Consider the following 16,990-nt stretch of genomic DNA (forward strand, 5'->3'; position numbering starts at 1 on the left):
TTGTAGTCGTTGTTGTAGTCGTTGTTGTAGTCGTTGTTGTAGTCGTTGTTGTAGTCGTTGTTGTAGTCGTACTCGTGGTGGTAGATGTTGTTGTCGTGCTAGTGGTAGTTCTTTTAGTTGTTGATGTTGTGGTTGTGCTCGTTGTTGTCGTGGTGGTTGTTGTTGTAGTTGTCGTAGTTGTTGTTGTTGATGTTGTGGTGGTGGTTATTGTGGTGGTTGTTGTTGTCATTGTTGTGATCATAGTTGTCGTCGTTGTTGTCGTCGACGATATTGTGGTTGATGGAGTCTTGGTATTAGAAGTAGTGACAGTTTTCTCAGTTGGCTCAGTAGAAGTTGCAATGGTAGTTTTGATGCTAACAAAGGTAGTTGTTTTTCTTATGGGTCTAGGCGTCGTCTTCAGAGTCGTTTTGTTAGGAGTTCTTGTCGGAGCTAACGGATATTTTGCCATAGTCTGCTGGTCGTAATCTGGTGGAGGATCTATCTCCGGTCTCTCTACTTCCCGCTCTGGTTCTTTCTTGCTTGAATCACAGACCAATCGGTTTCCACATCTTTTGCAGTAAATTTTCCTTCGTCCAGAAGTGTGAAAATCTATTTCCAATAGAGTCCAATAATCACTTCACATGGCTGAAACTAGACCTGCTTCGAGCGTTAATCTCTCATGATCAGTTTTTTCAGCCCGTCATTGAAACACTCAATACTTACATCTGAGTCGGCGTAATAAAGTCTTCGGTCGACGAGAAGATTAATCTTGTACCAGCTGGCATCTTGATTCGAAGGGGGAGATCTTGGGCAGGCTATTACGACACTGGCTGATCAAACTTTTCACTCTACCCTAAAAGCCCTTCCTTCTTGGCCTTCTTCGAAGACTCGACCTAGACGCAACACAAAGAGATATGATAAAGAGGACGCATTTCATTCTCTCGGTCTCTGCTCTGCTCCCTGTCAGGAAAAAAGACGAAGTCGCCAAGCGCGCGTGGCACTGCTTCCCTTCCACGCCATATTAATTGAAATAATAAACAACAACTCGTCAATGACCATGGAATCAAATCTATTCAGAGTTCACCCTGTTTGTGTAGCCAATTAGCCAAGAAATACAAATGCGATGACGTTTGGACATATTTTGAAAACGTTTCCGTTTTTGACATACAGTGAAACCCCAACTTAAGGCCACTTTTTGGATGACAGCTAATTTGAAAAGTGGCCTTAAGTTGGGTGATTCTCCAACTTAGTTGGATGACGCTAAAATTTTTCTCTTTCTGGAGTAAGGGACTGAATCATGGGAATCAAAAATGAAAGGCGGAGGGTCTTATCAGAAATTTCTCGCACGAACCATGTATGAATTGTAAAAACTAAATGCGCTATTTGAATCAAACCTTAGGTTATTTTTTCATTCTCTTAAAAATATATTTGCTGCAAACATGTCGCAAGAAGAAAAGAGAATCCACATGACATATGCCTAGGGTTTCTCACGGGAAAATGGTAGTTATCACTTTTTTCTGAAATTTTCACTGTAGGCATAATTTGACCCGCTGATTCCAAAAATACAAAAATCAGAGGCGCTGGTCAAGGTTTTTGTGGTGCGGCGCGCGCTGTCTTGGCGCATTTGGTGCAAGGGTGATTTTTCAGTGAAAATTTCCCAAAATAGTTTTCTATAGGTTTTTGAACATGGTGAACACGATACTCATAGTTATTTTAGCTAAATAAGAGTTATTATTAAACATGAGTATCTTACAACATATGCGACGCTGATTTCTCCGGAAAAAATATGAATAGCCTGCTTTGACTTCTTTGTTAAATCTCTGGAGAAGTTTTGATTCCTTGTCCCGAAGGAATATGCTCTTTTACTTTTGTTAATCTTGACCCTTGTTGCAAACCGATGTTCAGAAACTAATTGACAATTAGCTTTTTTCGGAATTTTCGATGGTAAGTCACATTATTTACAATGAAATTATCATATTGGAATCGGAAATCCCCCAATTATTGCATCGAACCACTTTATTTCGTCACCTTCCACAGAAAGGTTCGGACTGCTCTCCGGGGGAGTGAGTAAATATGCGCGTTTTCAGCCCAGGCGGTGACCCCGTGCGCGACTCCAGCGCCCGCGCAACGCCAGAAAGTTCTAGTTAAATGCAGATTTCCGGGTGTCCTACCAGATCCTGCTATTCCAAAATTTTAGAGGTGATTACTAAGTGCCTAAAGTTTATCATATTCGAAAATGAAGAGTGTGCTAAAGTGTGATCAGTGTTTGGGAGGCGATTTTCCAAAAAATTCCCCCCTTTTCGCCTTTTTTCAACATTAACTTAAATTATAATTATTAATTATTAATGTACACCTTCGATTTGGTACTATCTGTGAGTTTCATGAAAAAATATAGACAAATTGTGAAGATTAAAATCGCGGTGAGAAGGCGTTCCGAGCCCCGCGCGCTCCCGTGAAAAACCCTACATATGCCGAGAAAAAAAAAGATATGCAGAGATTCTAGTGAAGACACCGAAGTAGAGTGATGCAAAGAAGATTATCAATGGGCTATTTCGAAAGAAACATGATGGAAAAGACATTCCGACGCGGACATTTTCTCGACTTTATGATCAGCGGAGGAGGAGAATAATTTTGACGAGTTTTTTTTTATTTAAAAGTGAATCTGCGATTTACTCACTGTGAATAAAAATTGAAAAAAAAGTGGCCTTAAGTTGGATTTTTTTCGGATGACAGATTTCGGGGATTTTTCAAAAAAGTGGCCTTAAGTTGCTCGGCCTTAAGTTGGGGTTTCACTGTAATGGGACTAAACCAATTTATGGAAGACCATTTCGAAAATTTTGACGTTATTATTGTCTTTCGCGAGCATGAACGGTATTGCAAATTTTTTTCGTTGCAAAGTTCATTTTGATTTTGATCAGCATCACCAACCGTTTTCGTAAAATCACGCCATCAGTACGTGAAAAACAACGGCGCGCTGAAAAATATTCTTGCAGACTGCCTCATTCACCGTTTTTTTTCAAAAACGGAACGCAGCAAAAAGTTAATTTTATTTTTTTCCAGAATGAAGTCGGATAATGTGCGAGTGCATATCCGAATCCGGCCAATCTCAAAGAAAGAGATCGATGAAGGTAAGAGAGAGACAAAAGAGCTTTCAATTTAACATAAAAAAAAAGATATTTTTCTTCATCTGTTTTTTAGGGGCACAAGAGTGCCTTATCGCTGCGGGCCCGCAAATCGACTGTCGAGGTAGCCAGTTTACCTACGACAAAGTATTTGGATACTCCGTCGAGCAAACGGAAATCTACAACCAAACGGTAGAGCCGATGCTCGCCAGCTTGCTCGACGGGTTCAACCAGACTGTCTTCGCCTATGGACAGACTGGTTCGGGCAAAACCTACACGATGGGAGGAGAGTTCGGAAAGCGCGACCGAGAACACGATGGAATCCTCCCACGTGTCGCCGAGGACTTATTCGAAAGGTAAATTTACTCGTTTTTTAATCAATTTAACAGCTTTGTTTCAGAATTGCCTCAATGGCAGACAAGTACAAAAGTAGCTTGCAGGTCAGCTACTTTGAATTGTACAAAGAAGAGATCCGGGACCTGCTGAAGCCGGAAACAAGCTCCAAGCTCCTTCAAGTCCGAGAGCTCCCCAACGGCGATACCATCGTCGCCGAGCTTTCCAGAACCGAGGTAAACTCCGCCTCCGAGCTTCTGGAAAAGCTAAAAGAGGGCAACACTCAGCGCTCCGTCGGTAGCACAAATATGAACGCCACATCCTCTCGTTCGCACGCAGCTTTCAATATTCATCTGGAGCAACAGTCACATGAAGATCCAGATGATTCGAAATCGGCTGTGCTGCGACTTGTCGATCTCGCTGGTTCCGAGCGTCTCAAACGAACTGGCGCCGAGGGACAGCGAAAAGAGGAGGGCGTCAATATCAACATGGGTTTGCTGGCGTTGGGCAACGTTATCTCCGCGTTGTCTGATGGCGACAGCCACGTCAAGTATCGAGATTCGAAGCTGACCCGAATCCTAAAGGTAAGCGCTTTATTCTAATAAACAGTCTTTTAACTATCAATTTAGGATTCTTTGGGCGGTAACTCGCATACTCTCATGATCGCCTGTGTTTCTCCAGTAGACACAAATCATGACGAGACGATTCAAACCCTGAGATACGCCGATCGCGCGCGCAAGATCAAAAACAAACCGATCGTGAACCGAGACCCTGTTCAAGCGGAGTTGATTAACTTGCGAAAACAGGTTCAGATGCTACGAGCGAGCGGCGCTACCGAGGTCAACATCGATCCTCGCGAAACGCCCGAGTACGTCGAGATGAAGGAGCAGTTGGAGTCGCAGTTGGAGGACTACAAGCTCGCCTTGTCGAACTCGTCAAAGCAGCAGAATCGCCTGATGCTGCAGATCGAAGACGAGTGCACCAACAAAACTGCTCTTTCGAACAAACTCGAAAAGCTGAAACAAGCTGCAGAGGCACTCTCGGCCGAGCACAACAACATGACAATTATGGAGGATAACTTGGTCGAGAATGGTGACATCGACGAGAACGCTGCCGAGGCGTTCAAGGAGCTCAGAGGTCTTCAGCGACTCATTCTCGACGTCGACAAAACGCACAAGAAGTCGAAGCGGCTTTCTTACGCGCTTGTGAGAAACGAAGAGAATGATGCAGACGAGAACGACCTGACGGACATCGACGAATGCTCCGGGTTGGACGATTCGAACGAAGCTGAGGAAGGTGAAGCTGCTCTTGACTCGCCGATGCGTCTGCACAAAATCAACGAAGATCTCTTCGCGCTGCAGACCGACATTGAAACGAAAGAGCAGAACATCAAATGCCTCAGTCTGGACGAGAACAACCCGCACTTGCTTCGCGCCAAGTACGAACGACAAGTCACAGAGCTTCAAGAGAAGATCGAACGACTTGAGAACGAGCGGCAAGCTACTCTCGCCTCGAAGTCGCACGGGGCGAAAGAGAAAAACAAGAAGCAAGAGGCGATGCGATTGAACCGGCAGAAGGAGCTTGAACAAGAGATCGCGAAGCTGAAAAAGGCGAAGAAAGAAAAGGAGCGACTGGTCAAAGAAAAACGGGAGAAGGAGCAGTTCATCGAAAAATTGAAAAAGGAGCTGGAGGATCTCAAATCGAGAAAGGTAAAGTTTTTTATTCCATCTTTTTTCCTTACTCTATTATTTAGATTCAATTGGTGAAGAAAGCCCGTAATGACCAGAAAAAGTTCTCGGAAGAAGAGAAAAAGTTCAAAAAAGAGATCAACACTCTTCAGAAAGCCGACCGTCGAAAGGCGAACGACATTATGCGTATGAAACTGCAGCATGAGCGCGTCGCCAACAGACTCAAAATTCAGTCGGCCAAGGATGCATCCGAACTCAAAAAGCTCAAGATGCTCCTTGCTAAGAGAACAGAGAACTCGGCAAAGGCGAAGGCGCATGGATCTCTTAAATTTGGGTAAACCAGTTTCTTTATGAAAAACAAATTTAATCATTTGATTCTAGTCATCTCAAAGAACAGCTTCGAAACGACCTGGAGTGTCGAATGGAGATTAAACGACTCAAGTATCAGGTCAAACTCTGCGATAAGGATCGAGCTGAAATGAAGCGGCGTACAAAGCTCCCCGGCGCTTCTGAGAAGATGACCAAGCTCCTGAAGGACAAAATCAAGCGAAAAGATGCTGAAATCGCTACAATTCAGGTAATTATTTTTCTTCCTTCCTTCCATCCTACTCTCTTGTTTCAGGAGCAGATCAACTCTGCCGAATCGCACGAGAACCCAGTATCTGCGAAGCGACTCCCAATCAAAGATACTGCGGAAGCTCGTAAGCTGATCGAATTCCTCGTCCAGGAATTGATCGAGCAAGGCGGAGATTGTCTCATTCAGACCGAAGATGCTGACCAATTGGTAAGTAACTTTCAAACAAAAACCTAATTATAACTTTCATTTTTAGAGAGCGAATCTCAAGGAGATCCATGACGAGTTCAACATCCTCCAGAACAAATACATGGGCCTTGAGAACAAGCATCAAGAAGAAATGCGATTGATGAAGCTCGAGGTTAATAATATAATCCTTGCGTATAATTTGGAAGCTTTAGACTACGAAAAAGTGAGCACTTCGTTCATTTATCGTAGCAAAAGCATAATGAAATATTTTCTTTATTACTAATTCGTACTTTTAGCACGAAGAATACGTTGCGCAGACTTCTGTTGCTCATCAAGATGAAGCCTCGGAAGGAGAAACCGAAGAGGAATCTTCTGACGAGGAAAACTCGATGGACACGACTTACGAAGTCGGTTTCCAGCAGCAGACAGCTCTCCCAGTGCCCAGAGCAAAAGCCAAGTCTGGAAAGCGTCATCTCACTGAGCAGGAGTACTCTCGCATCTTCGAGACTCCCAACGCGAAGATGATGATGGCGACTCCAAAGGACGATCGCAGTCGGGACCCCGATTTCAATCCTGAAAACGCTCTCAACAGAGTCCCGGATGCAACTGGCGACAACAATAGAGGCAATGCCAGAAAATCAATCGCACCAAAGGTATTCTTTCTTTTATGCCTTCAATCCCCATATGAAATGAATTATAGCGCCGACGCACTAACAACGACAAGTGCAAGTGCAAAGGGTTCTGCAACACGAAAATTTGTGGCTGCCGCAAGTCTGCCCGAATTTGCTCGGATACTTGCGGCTGTGACAAGTCCAAGTGTAAGAACTTCGAGCCCATGGCGATTGAAAGCGATGGCGAATACAAGGTAAGAAGATACATGTACTTTACTTCAAGTTTATAAAATGTTTGCTTTAGGAAAACCCCACGGAGACAAAAGTGCACCGCTTCGACACAACTCTCCATGGACTCGGGGAAAACCGACCCGAGGTAAGAAAACGCTCTCTATCGAATTCAAATCTTACCATTTATTTTAGCCGATGACTCCCAGCAGAGCTGGCCGCCTCTTCGATCCTCCAGCGCGAAGACATCTCAAAGCGTTGGACGATTCCGCCGTGTTGGAAACGCCAACAAAACGATAAACAAACCTGTATATAACTTTTCACCTTCACCATATTCACCCTCACATGTCACGACCTTCCTCCCCTAAAATTCACGCTACCTAACTATCACCACTCACCCACCAAATTTCACTTTCACATTCCTACTCTTTCATTCCCCGATTTTCACCTACTGCCTTGGCCAAAAACTTAAAATAAACAAAGTCCAAGTAAAACAAATAATCGTTGTTGTCTTCAACTTCTTGCGCAGGAGTCCAAAAAGCATTCAAAAGTAGGTCAATTGGGGCTTGACAACCTTAGTAGTAAACCTGAGTCAGGGTCTGAAAGATCTTTTATGAAAAGCCGTGTAGCGGCTTTTTTCAAAACGAAGCTGCGAAGCGGCTTCGCCAGACTTTAAAAATAGATTGAAATGGCTTTGCTTATGAAAAAAATATAAGTCAATACAATAATTATCAACAAGACTCAGGATTTCTGATGAAATCAGATTCCAACTGCCTCAGAACACAAGTCTAGACCAGATAAACAAGCAAATATTAGCTTCCCGTATGTGTAAAATATTAACAGAATCATCAATTTCCAAATTTCAGTAGCGAATTTTCTCGAGCTCAGAAACTGTTATTGGGTAACCAAGGTCGAAGATGAACTCGCCTTAGATGTCAAAACGCATCGATCAGGGCAGGCCAAGTTGTTTTTTAGATTTGCTGATCAGTGATCATTTTGAGATTGATTTGCTCATTATCTTACAATTATTATTTCTTGTCTTGCAGAAGTTGACGTCCTTGACCTGAAAAGCGGTAAAAAAGTGCTAGCGTAGCTTTTGTCTGTTTTCTTACTTCGCTAGAATTTAACCCTCCAGTGATTACTTTGCTTAAAGCAAAATTCAGATGAGCACAAGAAAGATGGGGGGTAGATTTTTGCCCCGAAAAAGTGATTTTCATATATCTTTCGGATTACCAATAAGATTGTTATATTTGGGCCAAATAATTTGGCCAACCGGCCAATCAAACCGCGATACATAAAATTACTTCCGTAAATTGGTTTAACCCACTTAATGTAAAAAATACATTTATTTTTCGACGCAATGAAGATGCATGGTTTCTTTTTGGGTGAAATCTCTTTGCGTTGGATTAAAAACCTGCGGTCAAATCTAACCTTGAAATGCTCCTGCCTTTAATCATGAACATTGCCAATATATATAATGTATTATATTGATGAAGAAAACGAAGATTCATTTTAAAAATTTTGTATTGTGCGATGGATGAAGGTTGATCAGTGTAATAAAAGAAAATAGTGAAAAGATCATACGATTTCTTCTGACAGGACAGGTAGCAGTTCCCCTCAGCAGTGCCGAATTCATTAACAGGTTGTTTATCGATTCGACGGACAATCTTTCCAAGTCTGCACTCGTAGCAGTACTTGTAGATATCGACCGGAGTCTACGTCCGAGCCGAGTCTGATGCAAGCAAGAGCTCTTTTGGAACTCCTCCGTCAATCGCAACCTCGTTGATTTTAAGGGCTTTTCTCAAACGAGTAAAAGCACCTTGTATTTATCCTCAAATATCATTCTAAAAAGGATAAGATTAACATCTCTGTCAAAAATATATTCTATTTGATTCCTCGCTGGAATATAAGTATCCGTTTTGGGAAATCCAAAACGGGTACGTTGTGAACGCCACTGCACACTTTTGGTGAGCAGTGAAGCTCGGAAGGGAGTTTTTGTCACCACTCCCACATCTCGAGGAGTGAAGACCGGAGTCGCAAAAACGAAGAGGGGACGCCACAAACACTATCTAAATAGGTCGGGTTGTAAATCAGTTCGTCGAAGATAAGAAAATGCACAAAAAATAAAAATTGTCGAGAATCAGTAGAAAATCTCTTTGAAGCGCACCGAAGATGGTGAAGGCCAAGTCTGAGCTAATGAGTGTCGAGCGTATCTGGGCCCCGTGAGTTGCCTACGCAACAAAACTTGAGCCATGCTCCCCTAGCGGAACTCTAAAGGGGGCGCCCCGTGCGTTTTCTGCGCTTGCGCTCGCAAATACCGATGAAAGCAGACTCAAATCCGGGGTTACGCCGCCACTACAAGTCTCGAAACTTGTGATTGGCTAGTGGCAAAAGATTGTCGCCAGGGGTGGCGACAATCTTTTTATCCAGGGTAAAGGACTGCTTTCACCGGAATGTACGCAAAATCCTTGTTAACTCCTCGAAGTCAGTGTTCACAAAATGTTATTCGCGTTCGAACCCTAAAGTCATCTGATGACCATCTAATTTAACCCTGTTGAAAAATTTTAGACTCTATTTTCGATATAAATAGTGGTTAGATTGCTTTGACTACTCTTCGAAAGATCAATTTTTAAATAAATAGGTTGCATTTATTATAGAAAAGGTTCAAACTTGATGCATGTTCTGTTTAGTTTGAAAATGAGACCTCTTTCGTCTCTCTATCATGACGGCAGAAGGCTTGAAAACGGTGTCGTAGTGAACAAGTCGGAACAGCACATTGAGGTGAAAGATATGTTGAACGTGAAAGATGTGAAGAATAAGTGAGAATATGAGGATAGAGTGGTTTCTTCTCTGGGCTTCGTTTACAGTCGAACGTAACTCGTAGCTGGCCGAGCGACGACAGACTTTCCATGAATTTTTCGTGTGTGGATAGTTTCCAGGCATTCTTCGGCAACTTCTGGGCTGCTAAAGCCGATCGTCACGCCCGCAGAATCACTAGGGATCATAGTTACAGGTAGCTCAATGCTAGAGATGGATTACCCAAAGAGAATGCAAATATTTCCGTAGCCACTTGTTTCATCGTGTGGACCACAGTCAGTAGCGATGGCGAGCAGTTTCTTCCACGAGTCGCGAGAAATAACTTCGCTGTGAGCAGCTGGGTGCCCCTCGGAAGGTTGCGAAGTGATGAAGATGTCTGGCCGGATCACTGAAAAAGATGATTCCTTTTTAAGTACTCCTCGGTGTCTCCTTACGTTTTGCGTTCTTGTGCCATTTCGCCTTGATCACGTCGTATTTTGAGCTTTTCTTGAAATCATCCTTCGGGATGGGTTGCGACTTTCGAGCTCTGCACCAGGAGCCGAACAAATACGCTCTGTCAAGATGAGCGATCGCGTTTTCCGCCGCGATTTGCTCCTTGAATCGGACGATGAAGTAGTCTCCACGGCTCGCGTCTTATTACAAGTTTGAGCTACAGTCACGTAAATTCAACAAACCTATCAATACGTCCTCGACTTTCCCGAAACGGATCATTTGCACCAGAATGCTTTGGATGTTGACTCGTTGGATGTTTTTGACTTGGATCTTTACGGAGAAGCAGTTGTCGAAATCGCCTTTCCATTTCGATCCAGGGGCGAATTCCGTCGAGATAACTTTCACATGCTAGAGCAGATCTTGGAGCTCAGAAAAGAACCGAGTTCGTACCTTGATGATATCCTTGCCTTTCTCACCCCGTTGCTTGATCCATTGGAGCACTCGCCAGCAGTCAGAAATGCTCTCGTAATAGAAGTGCAACTCTGACTCGCCAATAACCTGCACGTCGTGAATATTGGCTTCTTTTTGCAGTTTATCCTAAACCAAAGGATCATAAACAAAGACAGAAGGAAGAAAGAAAAACCTTGATCGCCTGGAATTGCTTCAGAGAAATTTGAGAAGCGAATAAAAGCTTTATCGCGGGCATTTCACCCAGAGAATTGCAGCGCTTGGGCTCAAATCGGCAGAAATTCCAGCCGAAAGACTCCTCGTTGTCTTCGTGTTCTTCATCAATTGGCTCTTCAATTGGTTCGTCGAGGGCGCAATGGTCATCGAAAATTTCAGCGAGTATTTTTTCCTGCTCATCGGTTATCAGCAATTCTTTCTGCTTCTTTTTCTTCTTGCTTCCCTTTTTAGAGGAGCGCTTTCTTGGTTCTTCAACCACTCTTCTTACCGGCTCATCGTCGTAGTCTCCTTATTAGAGAATTAGGAGTTATGATCGAAAGAGGAATCGAAAATTACCGAGAAGTTCCGCCAAGCCCTCAGAAATCTCACTCGCGATACTTTCATTGTCTTCTAGAATGATAATAATTATTTATTGACAATAAAGCTAGCAATTTGCGACTCACCCAACTGCGCTGCTAGCTGATCAGCCGATCCAAGTACATATCCATGGTGAAAAGCGTTTTCGCTCGGAACTTGCTAAAAATCAATTTTATAGACATTTCATAAGCAATTTGGAAAGAACCCACCTGAGGCGCAATGTTGAATTTGGCAGAGTCGCAGCCGAGACGTCTATAAAACTCCTGAATTTCGCTGTGAGAGTAGCTCATTTCCCCACTGCTTTCGTTGTTGTTGCCCAAGAGGTCCTCGAGCGCTTGCTCTAGAACGGGCACTTCTGGATCTTGGTACATTTCCTGAGAAACAGCGGGCTCTTCGTTTTTTGCAGCTTTCTTCGACGATTTCTTGCTCTTTTTCTCCTTTTTCTTTTTAGGCTGTCTCTCAGGCTGTCTCTGAGGGACAGGGCTGTCGATTATGTACGCGAGAGCGAAAATCTTGAAAGTCGTTGTTGATCTCTGAGTGAAATTTCACTTCTGTGGTGGCGCTTCGGTTCGCGCGCGAGAGGGCAGTTTTTCTCTCGCTCCGAAACCAAGCAGCCAATCAGCGCGCCGCATCCGCGTAGGTGGACGCGCGCGACACACCTCGGGGCAAATCAAATCTACCCGAATTTCGAGTCGAAACCTAACCTTCGCTTTTTAGTTATTAATTGAGAGCCCCTTTCTGACGTCTTTTTAAGTAATAATGCTTTCTCAATTCTTCCAGTCGTTCCTTCATCCTCATTCGTCTTCTTAGCTCCACCTTTGTTCGGAATTCCCTTTCAAAGCGTTCTGCTGCTTGCTCAGCAGCCATTATCCGTTCAAATCTCTCAACTAAGCGGTCGTTGCGGTTTATTCTTGATGTACTGCGCCTGGGCTTGGCAACCTGTGTAGAAAACCTGAATCAGGTTCTGACGAGCCTACCCGGCTTTTCAAATACAGGTAATTCAGAGCCTGACTCAGGTTTTCTGCACAGGTCGCCGAGCCCAGCTACTACGCACTGTAGTAACAGTTCTGCGCACCTCCATTCCTGCTGAAAAATTTAGTTCTGAAAATAACGAAGTATTGATGCAATCTGGGTTTATTCGGTAAGAGCACGTTTTACCAAACAGAGCGAAAATGGTTCGAAAAGGTTTCCTGAGATTGATAAATGAAGTGTTATAGCAACGGCACTAGTACAGTAATAGTGAACTTGAAAACGACGATAAATGAAGGAAGGCATCTGGGATGATTGCTCAATGGCGATTAGAGCAGTACAGTTAAAATGAGCCAGAATTAGTGGCTGAGGTCTTCTGGATTATTTTCTATACTGGAAGGTATTCTGGACTGTTAGGCACTGCCTGTTTGGTACTGCTTGTGCCAGGTCAACTTTGATTCGTAGAAATCAATGACCAGCTAAAAAAAAGTTTACGATACTTTTTTATTTTCATTGAATTATCAATTTTTAATTGATCTACTGACAGTACTTACGCCTGGAATGTGATCATTCGCTCGGCTTGAGTAGACAAAAGAAACTTCTTTCTCTCCCTTGTCTGTTATCCTAAAAAAAGGAAATCAAAACAGGTCCAATGAAGAAAGACCCTACCATCGGATAAGAAAAAGAATGCGGCCTTCGTCATCATGTGACACTCCCATAATCCGCTTCGCTGTGTAGTTGAGATCAAAGCCGTCCTTATCCTCAAATATTTTCTTATATTCTTAGTCAGCGAAATGGAAATACCTGAGGGTTGTCTGGTTTTTTGTATCTGCGAATTTGTTTATTTGATTGCGTTTCTTCGAATTCAGCGATCATCGTGTAGCATCGCAAATTCTCTTCCGGTTCCCATGTATTTTCGTGTTCTGGGTATCCTTTCCACTTGATCAGGTATTCATTCTTCTCTTAAAAAATGGTTGATCGCCTGCTCCAGGGTTCCGCAACATGTGAGGAAAACCTGAGTCAGTTTCTCACGAGCTCAACCCTAGCGTAGCGGCTTTTCATTTACTTTATGTAATCTTTTTAGAACCTGACTTAGGTTTTTCACACAGATCACCGATTCTAGTTCAGTGAATGTCAACGCACCTGTTTTTGAATCGACTCGTTTGTCGCGAACTTCTTCGACTTCAAAATATTCGTAATCATCGACCTCCATGCTTTCCATTTCTCTGACAAACGTTCGGACCAAACTCTGAATAAGAAAATGTGGAATGGAGATCAAATGTTCTCACTGAAATAAAACTGAGAATGATAGACAGAGATCGTGATTAATCAATTATCGTTGGGTTTCTTCGTTGATTTCACAGCAATTTGGTTTCGACGATTTTTCATTGTTTCGGGAGTTTTAAGGAATATAAGTAAAATTCAATAATGCCAAAATGATTCTAGAGGAAGTAAAGATACAGTAAGTGACTGTAAAGAAGGTCAAAATGGCGCTGCGAGCAGGATTTGAACCTACGCGGGGAGACCCCATTGGATTTCAAGTCCAACGCCTTAACCACTCGGCCATCGCAGCTTGACGGTATCCGTCGCTAGGTCCAACCAGGTTCTTAATTCATCGGACCATCAAATCGTAGAATTGTCATCTCTCTTAGCTTGGCTGTATTCAACTCAATAAAGTCAACTCCATCATCGACTTATCCTAATCAAAAAGTCTTTTTACAGTTTTAGATTCGTCAACATTACTACTCAGTAACTATAATTTCTTCAAAACTTCTTGATTATTTATTTACTAGTGACTAATGAAATCTCCAAATTTATAAGTAGCTAATTGACCGCTAATTAGACACGAATAAGAACAGGAAAGTCGGGAGGCAGTAGCCAATCACGCGCGCGGAAATCGGATAAAGAATAAAAATCCAGAACGCGCGCCATTTACGATTTTCGAAGCACTTTTTTTTACAACTGAAGTAAGAGAAAATAATAATGGCGGATTGCCTGATGCGCCAAAGAGGAAATTATCATTGTAGACTGCTTTGTTGTTTTGTTTCTTTCTGAAAACAAACACTTGAAGACAAACGAAACGAAGAAGCTTCGGCCGAAGGTGTCAAGAGAAATTATGCGCTTTTGATTTGCAAATTCTGAGAGAAACTCGCAAGGAGGCAATTTATGGCGCAGGTAGATTTTATTTCTTTGAATTAACTCCCTGTTTTCCCCTTTTTGTTCAAGAAATCTTGAATTAAGGGATCACCCCCGATTTTTCAAAAATTTGATGTGGATCATTATTGCCTATTATTAGATTCCTCGTGTTCTAAGGATTATTTCGATGTATTATAGTACCACTTTACATTAATGCATCCCCAAAATTTTGGCCTCCAAAGTTTGGGAAAATGCATGTAAATTGTACTTAGCGCGAAAATCGCAATTTTTTTCGGTTTTTCATCGTTATCAAAAGAGGACAAATAAGGGGTTGATCGAAAGCTTAGAATGCCTAGATCACGAAAATAATAACCGCACTAGAATTTTCGACCATTTGTTGGCGCTAGAGAGCATTTAACCTTCAAAAAAATGCCAAAAATGGCTTCAAAAAGTTTTACAATAAGAAAATTTTTTTTCACTTATCCAATTATGCTGATTCTACCAGAATATAAAGTCTAGGCTCTGAGCTCTCTATAGATGCAAAAAGATCTGTGATTAAAAAGCCCCAAAAAAAGAAGATACGATTTGAAAATGGTCTAAAATGGCCATTTTCGCCAATTTTAATCACTTTGACGGCCTCTAATGCATAAGCAAATGTTAGAATAGGAAGTTGATTCTACCAGAATACGTTCATTCTGAAGCGAGCTTTTAAATGCGCTACTATTCATACTTATAAGTAAGACCAGAAAAAAGAAGATACGGGTCAAAGTTCGGGAAATCAGGGGGGGATCCCTTAAAAGATGACCTAACTGTAGGCAGTATTTTATTGATTTATTCGAAGCATATTGAATTTTTAGGTTGAAAGTTCAATCGGCGATGGAGATTCTCTAGGAGCACCGCCAGTAGGATCAACTGGGCGAGACTCGATCGACTCTGCTCGTCCGGAAAGAAACTCCTCGGAGGATGAAGCCACGCGGAAGGACTTCCTTTCCTTTCTCCAAATGTGCACTGGATTTACTCTTCTTTTTACCGCCTTTCAAACGGGAAGTCAAGTCTCCGAGTTGGTCTTTTCGAGCTACGACAAGCAGCACGGAACATCCATCAACGCATACTACGGTAAAATTCAGAAAGATGAGTTTATTCTTCAAATGCATTTTCTTTAAAGGCGCTGTTGTTTTGTACATTGTCTTCGCGATGGCAAACTGGATCTCGCCCTCGATCATTTCCCTGCTCGGCTCCAAACTTGCTCTAATCGCCGGTGCCGCTTGCTTCGTCCTGTATCTCTCCATGTTCCTCTACCCCTCCAACGCGGTGCTCTATCTCTACTCGACTTTGATCGGCTTCGGCGCGGCTACGCTTTGGACAGCGCAAGGAAACCTGATGGTCAGCTACTCAAGGAAGGACACGATGGACCGAAACGCAAACATCGCCTGGGGATTCCAGCAGACCGCGATGATCATCGGACCGCTCTATGTATTTTCTCGTGGCACGGAAAAGATGAAATATCAAATTCAGATCGAGTAACTCTCTTTACTATTCTAACGGCGATTGCTGGCTCGTCGCTTATTCTTTTCGCTTTCTTGCGGAAACCAACGGTAGAACCAGCCACGAACAATATGAAATAAAGTAGAAAATTTCAGACATCACGAAACGAACCCTTCAATCTTTCACAAGCTCTGGAAGCTTTCAAGAACGCGTTTCGAATCGCCACTACTCGTCAAATGGGTCTTCTCATGGTCACTCAAGCTTATACAGGTGAGTTCTTACCTTACTTCTTGATGTTAATCTTTTTCTCTTCAGGTTTCCTGATGTCCTTTTACGGGATGTCGGGCGCGTAGGTTCTGCCAGACCCGGGGTCTGCATTGACGATCAAAATTTTGGCTCCTTTGGCCCGTTTTGATTCAGAAATGTTAGAAAATGAAGTTTTCTCAAACATCAGACGCGGAGCGCACCAAAGCGCCTGTTTAATCTTAAATTCTGTTACATTTTTTTCATGTGCAGACCCGGGGTCTGCATGCAGAACCTACGCGCCCTACATCCCCTTTTACGTCCTGGCATTTCCTACGTCTGTTGGCTCGACAGAAGCACTGCCAGATCCAAAATCACTCGTTGGGATAGCCGGTCTCATGATCGGAACTGGAGAAGTTTCGGGCGCAATCGGCTGGGGAATCGTCAACAAATGGGCAAAAATGTGGGGTAGAGGCATTGTGATCATCTCTTCTACTTTTTGCCACCTTGCTGCTTTTGTCATCCTATTTCTCTGTATTCCAGATGATGCTCCCTTTGGAAAGGTAAATACTTCCTTTGAAACCTTTATCAACGCTCCTAAAGAATACTACTGAGCCAACATACATTCCACCGACGGAGGCGCTCATTTGCATCACTGGAGTTCTCATCGGCATTGGCGATTCGGGCTTCAACACGCAAATAATGGGCATTCTCGGGCAACTCTATCCCGAAGACTCTGCGCCAGCCTTTGCCCTGTATAAATTCTCACAGAGCTTTACCGCTGCAATCGGCTTCTTCTACTCTTCTGTTCTGACTCTTCCATGGCAAATTCTCATTCAAGGTGCGTCCAAAAGACTGTTCTTTCTTTTCGCATTCCTAACTTATTTTATTTTCAGCAACGACACTTCTTCTTGGTTCTGCCTCCTATCTTCTAGTTGAATACAAACTCGTGGATGCAGATACGACATATGAAAGAATTTAAATTGTTCTTTTCTGTTTGTAAATTTGAATTTTGCAAATTTATACTTAACTTCTGTTTAATAAATTTCTGTATATTCACGACAAGTCTGTTAGCTTAATATTCAATGGTTTGATGTTACGTCATCTCTAGAAATGCCTTATCAGCGCATAAAGTCAAATAAG

The 16,990-nt window shown here is 42.8% G+C and overlaps 4 protein-coding genes and 1 non-coding gene across 5 annotated transcripts; 2 read left to right on the forward strand and 3 right to left on the reverse strand.

Annotated features, from left to right (window-relative positions):
• Window positions 1-2,995: 2,995 nt before the first annotated feature.
• LOC145707262 (chromosome-associated kinesin KIF4A-like) lies at window positions 2,996-7,188 on the forward strand. Its single transcript, XM_081784760.1, has 12 exons — window positions 2,996-3,107; window positions 3,178-3,457; window positions 3,502-4,018; window positions 4,064-5,143; window positions 5,188-5,456; window positions 5,504-5,699; window positions 5,745-5,906; window positions 5,953-6,057; window positions 6,182-6,538; window positions 6,586-6,750; window positions 6,801-6,872; window positions 6,920-7,188. Exons 1-12 carry the CDS (start codon window positions 3,041-3,043, stop codon window positions 7,022-7,024), a joined length of 3,375 nt encoding a protein of 1,124 aa, XP_081640886.1. The 5' UTR covers window positions 2,996-3,040; the 3' UTR covers window positions 7,025-7,188.
• A 2,119-nt stretch (window positions 7,189-9,307) lies between these two features.
• LOC145707513 (uncharacterized) lies at window positions 9,308-11,557 on the reverse strand. The gene is made up of 9 exons (XM_081785051.1): window positions 11,224-11,557; window positions 11,101-11,173; window positions 10,994-11,047; window positions 10,617-10,945; window positions 10,424-10,570; window positions 10,216-10,381; window positions 9,976-10,173; window positions 9,764-9,929; window positions 9,308-9,718 (listed from the first exon to the last, which is right to left on the reverse strand). The coding sequence occupies exons 1-9, from the start codon at window positions 11,383-11,385 to the stop codon at window positions 9,586-9,588; spliced, it is 1,428 nt and encodes a 475-aa protein (XP_081641177.1). The 5' UTR covers window positions 11,386-11,557; the 3' UTR covers window positions 9,308-9,585.
• Window positions 11,558-12,148: 591 nt separating this feature from the next.
• On the reverse strand, window positions 12,149-13,231 carry LOC145708597 (chromobox protein homolog 5-like). Its single transcript, XM_081786284.1, has 5 exons — window positions 13,127-13,231; window positions 12,788-12,945; window positions 12,653-12,744; window positions 12,538-12,607; window positions 12,149-12,462 (listed from the first exon to the last, which is right to left on the reverse strand). The coding sequence occupies exons 1-5, from the start codon at window positions 13,203-13,205 to the stop codon at window positions 12,397-12,399; spliced, it is 465 nt and encodes a 154-aa protein (XP_081642410.1). The 5' UTR covers window positions 13,206-13,231; the 3' UTR covers window positions 12,149-12,396.
• A 243-nt stretch (window positions 13,232-13,474) lies between these two features.
• TRNAS-UGA (transfer RNA serine (anticodon UGA)) lies at window positions 13,475-13,556 on the reverse strand. The gene has a single exon. It is a non-coding gene; the product is annotated as a tRNA-Ser (tRNA).
• A 310-nt stretch (window positions 13,557-13,866) lies between these two features.
• LOC145708487 (UNC93-like protein MFSD11) lies at window positions 13,867-16,912 on the forward strand. The gene is given in 9 exon segments (XM_081786159.1): window positions 13,867-14,158; window positions 14,977-15,235; window positions 15,285-15,593; window positions 15,596-15,714; window positions 15,760-15,874; window positions 15,920-15,931; window positions 16,160-16,410; window positions 16,451-16,688; window positions 16,744-16,912. Coding segments are annotated over 9 exon segments (1,398 nt in total). The 5' UTR covers window positions 13,867-14,149; the 3' UTR covers window positions 16,830-16,912.
• Window positions 16,913-16,990: the final 78 nt, after the last annotated feature.

Source organism: Oikopleura dioica, chromosome XSR, assembly GCF_907165135.1.
Source record: "Oikopleura dioica chromosome XSR, OKI2018_I68_1.0, whole genome shotgun sequence".
In the NCBI taxonomy this organism is placed as follows: Eukaryota; Metazoa; Chordata; class Appendicularia; order Copelata; family Oikopleuridae; genus Oikopleura; species Oikopleura dioica.

Excerpts from the sequence above, each read along its gene's own strand:
- LOC145707262 (XM_081784760.1), top strand. The coding sequence starts at position 3,041 with ATGAAGTCGGATAATGTGCGAGTGCATATCCGAATCCGGCCAATCTCA. Across the intron at positions 5,144-5,187 it reads AGGATCTCAAATCGAGAAAG|ATTCAATTGGTGAAGAAAGC; the intron begins GTAAAGTTTTTT and ends TCTATTATTTAG. Across the intron at positions 5,457-5,503 it reads CATGGATCTCTTAAATTTGG|TCATCTCAAAGAACAGCTTC; the intron begins GTAAACCAGTTT and ends ATTTGATTCTAG.
- LOC145707513 (XM_081785051.1), bottom strand. The coding sequence starts at position 11,385 with ATGTACCAAGATCCAGAAGTGCCCGTTCTAGAGCAAGCGCTCGAGGAC. Across the intron at positions 10,174-10,215 it reads AGTCGAGGACGTATTGATAG|ACGCGAGCCGTGGAGACTAC; the intron begins GTTTGTTGAATT and ends ACTTGTAATAAG. Across the intron at positions 9,719-9,763 it reads AATATTTGCATTCTCTTTGG|TGATTCTGCGGGCGTGACGA; the intron begins GTAATCCATCTC and ends TATGATCCCTAG.
- LOC145708597 (XM_081786284.1), bottom strand. The coding sequence starts at position 13,205 with ATGGAAAGCATGGAGGTCGATGATTACGAATATTTTGAAGTCGAAGAA. Across the intron at positions 12,745-12,787 it reads AAAAACCAGACAACCCTCAG|GATAAGGACGGCTTTGATCT; the intron begins GTATTTCCATTT and ends AAAATATTTGAG. Across the intron at positions 12,608-12,652 it reads ATTCTTTTTCTTATCCGATG|GATAACAGACAAGGGAGAGA; the intron begins GTAGGGTCTTTC and ends TCCTTTTTTTAG.